Here is a 6,848-nt window from a genome sequence, read left to right on the forward strand (position 1 = left end):
TGAAGAAACCAGGTGGCTGCACCGACTCAGATAGAGTGTCTCGGGTGAGCCATGTTTCCGTGAAACAAAGAATGTTACAGCCTCTGATGTCTCTCTGGAATGATATCCTTGCTCAGATTTCGTCTACCTTGTTGTTAAGAGACTGGACATTGGCGTGTAGTATGCTCGGGACCGGTGCGCGATGTGCCCGTCTACGGAGCCTGACCAGAAGACCACTCCATCTGCCCCTTCTACGACACCGTTGTTTTGGGTCGCCGGCTGGGATCCGATCCATTGTCCTGGGTGGTGGACCAAACAGAGGATCCGCTTAGGAAAAGTCATATTCCTGGTCATAATGTTGGTGAGTTGACCTTGCTCTTATATCCAATAGTTCCTCCCGACTGTATGTAATAAAACCTGAGATTTTCTGGGGTAACTACAATACATTCTAGAGCATACTGGCTACATTGATCCCATTGTTAACAGTGTTAACCTCTCTAGGGTATGTGGGACACTAGCGTCCCACCTGGCCAACATCCAGTGAGATTGCAGAGCCAAATTCAAATACAGAAATAATCTGTCACGTTCTGACCTTTATTTCCTTTGTTTTGTATTTATTTAGTATGGTCAGGGCGTGAGTTGGGTGGGCAGTCTATGTTTGTTTTTCTAGGTTTTGGGTATTTCTATGTTTCGGCCTAGTATGGTTCTCAATCAGAGGTGTCAGTAGTTGTCTCTGATTGAGAATCATACTTAGGTAGCCTGGGTTTCAATGTGTGTTTGTGGGTGATTGTTCCTGTCTCTGTGTTTTGCACCAGATAGGGCTGTTTTTGGTTTTCCACGTTTATTGTTTTGTAGTGTTCGTGTTTATCATTTTTCATTAAACATGAATCAATATAACCACGCTGCGTTTTGGTCCGCCTCTACTTCACCACAGGAAAACCCTTACATAATCATTATAAAAATTCAGAAAACAAAACATATTTGACATAAAATGGTATGAGACACATGTATGTTTGAGAAATAGACATTGTCCTTTCCATGGTAGTAAAATCCTATCTATATTTGCTAACTTTCTATAAAAATGTATTGGAGTGAGATCATTTCTTTCTTTCGGGAAATGTATACCGAGTATATCCACATCACCATCACACCATTTTATTGGTAAACTACATGGTAATGGTTTGCCTTGTTAAGAATAATTATAATTCTCCTGTGGTACGGGTGGTCTTGCCTTGCTGTTAGGGCCACGAACTCTAGCTCACAGATATTGTTAGCGTGTCGACAGAGGCATAAGATCAAATCTGTTTCATTATCTTACTACAGTATGTGTTTTTTTTTACTGCTGGTTTTATGACACCGTTGGTAACAAAAAAGTTATCCAATCCCACCAAATTGTTGTTTGTCTCGCTATGTTAGGTTAACTAGAAGTCACTGAATGTAATGCTTTGTGTGTGTTTAAAGTGTTGGAAAAATGGTGCAACTTAAACCGGCTACCCGGAACATTTTCTAATAGTTGACCACAATTGCATTAGTGAGGTCATCGTGGAAATGTGAGTTTCCAAACATCGCTCCAGTCACTGACGTCATTTGGCTAGACCTCGCATGTCAGAGTCTAGAACCGTTCCTTCCCCTCTTCCTTGAAGAAATCGCTAATCTGACTCAATTTGTCAATATGTGAAAACTTTATTAACTAATGGTATAATATTTTAATTCAGAAATTGCATGAAGGCAGCCTCACAGACACACTTCCTATGAAGCACATATATCACAAATCTGAATAATGGTGCAACTAAAATCGGCTACTGGTCTCCATTGCATCACCTACCCGGAACATTTTCTAATAATTAACCGCAATTGCATTAGTGAGGTCATCATGGAAATGTGAGTTTCCAAACATCGCTCCAGTCACTCCAAACATCGCTCCAGTCACTGACGTCATTTGGCTAGACCTCGCATGTCAGAGTCTAGAACCGTTCCTTCCCCTCTAATCTGACTCGATTTGTCAACATGTGAAAACTTTATTAACTAATGGTATAATATTTTAATTCAGAAATTGCATGAAGGCAACCTCACAGACACACTTGCTATGAAGTACATATATCACAAATCTGTTCATGAAATACATTCAATACGAATAATAATCTAGGAGTAATACAGTAGGCCGCAAAAAGTTAAAAAAAAAACACTACTCTGACTGATCACTGGATGTCAAAGTCTTGAGCTCCTGCTTGGAGTTAACCTTGACCTCAACTCCACGCAGCTCCACTCCACTATCCCCACCCCCATCCTTTTCCTTCCCCAACCACCCCAGCTTGAGTGTCAGCGAGCGCAGAGCGGAGCTCTCGTCCGGGGCTGTGGAACCACTCCGGCTGGACCTCGTGCTGCGGGAGAAGGAGGCGGAGGTACCTCCCTCGGAGTTAGTGCCCTCGAACAGCTTGGCCATGAAGCTGAGGCCGGCCTGGCGGATGTGGGAGCTGCCGGCGAACACGTACAGCACAGGGTTCACACTGCTGCTCAGGAAGGCGAACGCCGTGACGTTGGGACGGGCCACTGCAGCAGCATTGGAGAGAGTGGCGTTGCTACCCAGCAGACCAATCACCTGTGAGAGAGAGAAGGGAGGAGAGGGAGAGGGAGAGAGAGAGAGAGAGAGAGAGAGAGAGAGAGAGAGAGAGAGAGAGAGAGAGAGAGAGAGAGAGAGAGAGAGAGGAGAGAGAGAGAGAGAGAGAGCGAGAGAGAGAGCGGGGGAACGAAAGAGAAAGAGAGAGAGAGAGAAAGAGAGTGACGGAGAAAGAGAAGGGCGAGAGAGAGAGAAAGACAGTGAGAGAGAGAGAGAGAGAGAGAGAGAGAGAGAGAGAGAGGAGGAGGAAAAAATGTAAAGAGAATGAGGTAAAGAGTTGAGAGGAGACAGATAAACATCAGAGAGACTGATAGGGATTCTACCTATCATTCTACCTATTACTATTATACCTATTATTCTACCTATTACTATTATTATTCTACCTATTATTATTATACCTATCATTCTACCTATTACTATTATTATTATACCTATTATTATTATACCTATCATTCTACCTATTACTATTATTATTATACCTATTATTCTACCATTATTATTATTCTACCTATTATTATTATTATATATAGTATTCTACCTGTTATTGTTATTACATCTATTATTCTACCCATTATTCTAATTCTACCCATTATTATTAGTCCTATTGTTCTACGTATTATCATTATTAGTATTATTCTACCTGTATGACACAATGAACTGCTACATAACACATAGCACCTTTCAAATACATTGAGGAACTGACGTACCTGTAAGATGTTGACCAGGTGGTAGGGCAGCCAGAAGAGAGCGAAGGCGCCGATGATGAGGAGGATGAGACGGTTTCCTCGTCCCTTGCGCTGGAACATGGCACTGCGTAGCCGGCAGATGACGGAGGTGTAGCAGACGATGATGAAGGTGAAGGGGAGGAAGAAGCCCAGGACGGTCTCGAATAGGTACTGGAACACCTGGTGACCCACACTTCCCCAGTGGTACGGCATGCAGATGCTCATGGAGATGTTCTTGTGAAGGAAGGGCTTCAGGTTACTGGGGAGGGAGGGAGGGAGGGATTATTATTATTATTATTCTACCCATTATTATTATTCCTATTATTCTACATATTATCAGTATTAGTATTATTCTACCTGTATGACACAATGAACTGCTACATAACACATAGCACCTTTCAAATACAGAGAGAGAGAGAGAGAGAGAGAGAGAGAGAGAGAGAGAGAGAGAGAGAGAGAGATTGTTTGGATGAGACAATGGGAGTGTTCCAGGTCTTATTCATTGTACTTGTGCTGGGCAGGTTATAATGGAAAGTGTTTTACAGGAACCACAAAAAAAATGACCCTGGAACACAACCATTGAAACAGATTAACGCAGAAAAGTTTAGGATTTGTATTCGATAATGACATCTTTTGACATTTACAGATCAGGCTTGTTCAAATCACTCTCATGAACATGTACACAGTTGTTCATACAGACACAACAATACAGACTGTTGGGCAAGGCTGAATTTGATCTCTCCCTCTCTCTCTTGCCTCTTTCTCGCCCTCTCTCGCCTCTCTCTCGCCTCTTTCTCTCTCTCTCTCTCTCTCTCTCTCTCTCTCTCTCTCTCTCTCTCTCTCTCTCTCTCTCTCTCGCTCTCTCTCTCTCTCTCTCTCTCTCTCTCTCTCTCTCTCTCTCTCACACCACACCACACCACACCACACCACACCACACCACACCAGTCACAGATCCATGGTGGTCAGAGAACAAATTCACACAGATACACTTATCAGTGGAGGCTGCTGAGGGGAGGACAGCTAATAATGGCTGAAATTGAGTGAATGGAATGGTGTTTCATGTGTTTGATACCATTCCAGTCCAGCCATGATCTGCCATTCCAGCCATTATTACGAGCTGTCCTCCCCTCAGCAGCCTCCACTGAAACTTATGTTGATGTTGCATCAACATCCTGTAAACGTTTGGACTCTATTTTAGTTCTTCTTTTGCAGAATAGACAGCACACAGACGTATTATACTTTGTAATATACTCATATATACCATACACTGAGTATACAAACACTAAGAACACCTGCTCTCTCCAACACCTGCTCTTTCCAAACCAACTTCAATCAGTGTAAATCACACACACACACACACACACACACACACACACGCACGCACGCACGCACGCACGCACGCACGCACACACACACACACACAGCCCCACCTGCGATAGAAGGGCATGGGCAGAGCTAAGACGAATGCCAGCACCCAGATAGCCAGCAGAACGGCCATCAGGGTTTTCTTGGTCCTCATCCTCTGTGACAGGAAGGGCCTTGCCACGGCCAGCCAGCGATCCATGCTCATCAAGCAGATCAGGTAGATGGAGACATTCATGTTGACGCAGCACAGGTAGTGTACCGTCTTACAGGCCACCGCCCCGAACTCCCAGCCTCGCCTGCCTGCCAGGAAGTGCAGGAAGAGCGGGGCGCTTAGCAGCACCAGGGCGTCGGCCGCGGCGAGGTTTAAGACGAGCAGGCACGTGACAGAGCGATGCCTCACACGGCACAGCACCGACCACACCACGAACAGGTTGCCTGGGAAACCAAAGACAAAGGCCAGGACCAGAATGGAGATACCGATCTGGTGTGAGATGGAGAGAGGAGGGGAGGAGGAGACAAGAGCAGGGGTGGAGGGGAGCAGGTGGGGAGCGGAGATGGAGAGGTCTGACGCCATTTTCTGGACTTTTGGATAATCCACCGTAGGATAGGATAGAAAATATAATTAGAACACACAGGATGAGATGTAACAATGGGAAGCACACAGAGAGATGAGAGACAGGTACAAATCAGTCGTTCTGCCCCTGAACAGGCAGTTAACCCACTGTTCCTAGGCCGTCATTGAAAATAAGAATTTGTTCTTAACTGACTTGCCTAGTTAAATAAAGGTAATAAAAAAAAACACACACACAGCATTGCATACAGTATTACGTACAAGTAATCACATAATCACTCATGCATCATCATATTTACAGACAAGGGACAGTAAAGCACACATCCTCTCCAAAACATTTCATTCCAGCCAGTGTATACAATGCCAGTATCACTTCAAAAAAGCTTGATACATCACTGACCTTTATGAGATGGATTAATTCTCCTTTTAACCTGGATCTTCTCAAATCCACAAGAAGTGTCTGTCCGCCTGTCTGTCTGTCTGTTTATCTGACTGTATGTCTGTCCACCTGTCTGACTGACCTCTTGTCCGTCCGGCCGTCTACACAGGACTCCTTTTTCTCTCCTCTTTCTTGTTCCCCTTCTGTCAGTCTGAAAACACAAAATACATGCTATCACCACAAGTCAGGAAGGAAGTCTGTGATCATCACATTTGACTGTGTACTTCCTACACATCCACCCAAACTCTCTTTATTTATTACTGCATCCACCCAAACTCTCTCTGTATATGACTGTGTCCACCCTAACTCTCTCTATATATTACTGCATCCACCATAACTCTCTCTATATATTACTGCATCCACCATAACTCTCTCTATATATGACTGCATCCACCCTAACTCTCTCTACATATTACTGCATCCACCATAACTCTCTCTATATATGACTGCATCCACCATAACTCTCTCTATATATGACTGCGTCCACCCTAACTCTCTCTATATATGACTGCATTCACCCTAACTCTCTCTATATATGACTGCATTCACCCAAGTCTGTCTAGTCTGTTTGTCTGCCTTACTGCTTACTCTCTTTGGGCCTGATTAGAGATAAGTACTAGAGATAAGTAGAGATAAGTACACTTAGCATGTACTTAATTCAATAAAACATGGACTTAAGTCAACCTTTTTTACATAAGCCCATGTTAAGTCCACAAATAGCTTAATGGTGGCAAAAAAACTTTGCAAAAAAAATTCTGCATCACTGTGTAATCTTTCTGACAATCCTTTCCATTTTTCCGTGTGAGCTGAATCGTAGATAACCTCCAGCCCTCACATGATAGCTTTGAGAAATGAATGTGTTTGGTTGTGATCAGACATCACAGTTTTTACAAATCCACTATATGATGTTTACTACATTGGGTATACCGAACATTAGGAACACCTTCCTAATATTGAGTTGCCCCCCCCCCCCCCCCCCCCCCCCACCCCCTTTTGTCCTCAGAACAGCCTCAATTGTACGCTGTGCTACTGGTGCGAGTCTGGTTTTGTACCCATGTAGGTTTATTTTTGTATTGCCGTGGGTTTTGTAATTAAACTACTCCATGCTATTACCTATCTCTGCTCTCCTGCATCTGACTTCACTGCCACCAA

The 6,848-nt window shown here is 43.8% G+C and overlaps 1 protein-coding gene across 2 annotated transcripts; it reads right to left on the minus strand.

Moving 5' to 3' along the window:
- Positions 1–1,642: 1,642 nt before the first annotated feature.
- On the minus strand, positions 1,643–6,202 carry LOC110531560 (leukotriene B4 receptor 1). Of its 2 annotated transcripts, none has more exons than XM_036987384.2 (4): positions 5,658–6,202; positions 4,752–5,268; positions 3,304–3,580; positions 1,643–2,578 (listed from the first exon to the last, which is right to left on the minus strand). In XM_036987384.2, exons 2-4 carry the CDS (start codon positions 5,258–5,260, stop codon positions 2,165–2,167), a joined length of 1,200 nt encoding a protein of 399 aa, XP_036843279.2. In that variant the 5' UTR covers positions 5,261–5,268; positions 5,658–6,202; the 3' UTR covers positions 1,643–2,164. The 2 variants fall into 2 exon arrangements, with proteins under 2 accessions (XP_036843279.2, XP_036843280.2); XM_036987385.2 differs by having other exon boundaries at positions 4,752–5,263; positions 5,658–5,985.
- Between the last annotated feature and the right edge of the window lie 646 nt (positions 6,203–6,848).

Source organism: Oncorhynchus mykiss, chromosome 9, assembly GCF_057628025.1.
Source record: "Oncorhynchus mykiss isolate SJ-2025 chromosome 9, ASM5762802v1, whole genome shotgun sequence".
NCBI classification, from domain to species: Eukaryota; Metazoa; Chordata; class Actinopteri; order Salmoniformes; family Salmonidae; genus Oncorhynchus; species Oncorhynchus mykiss.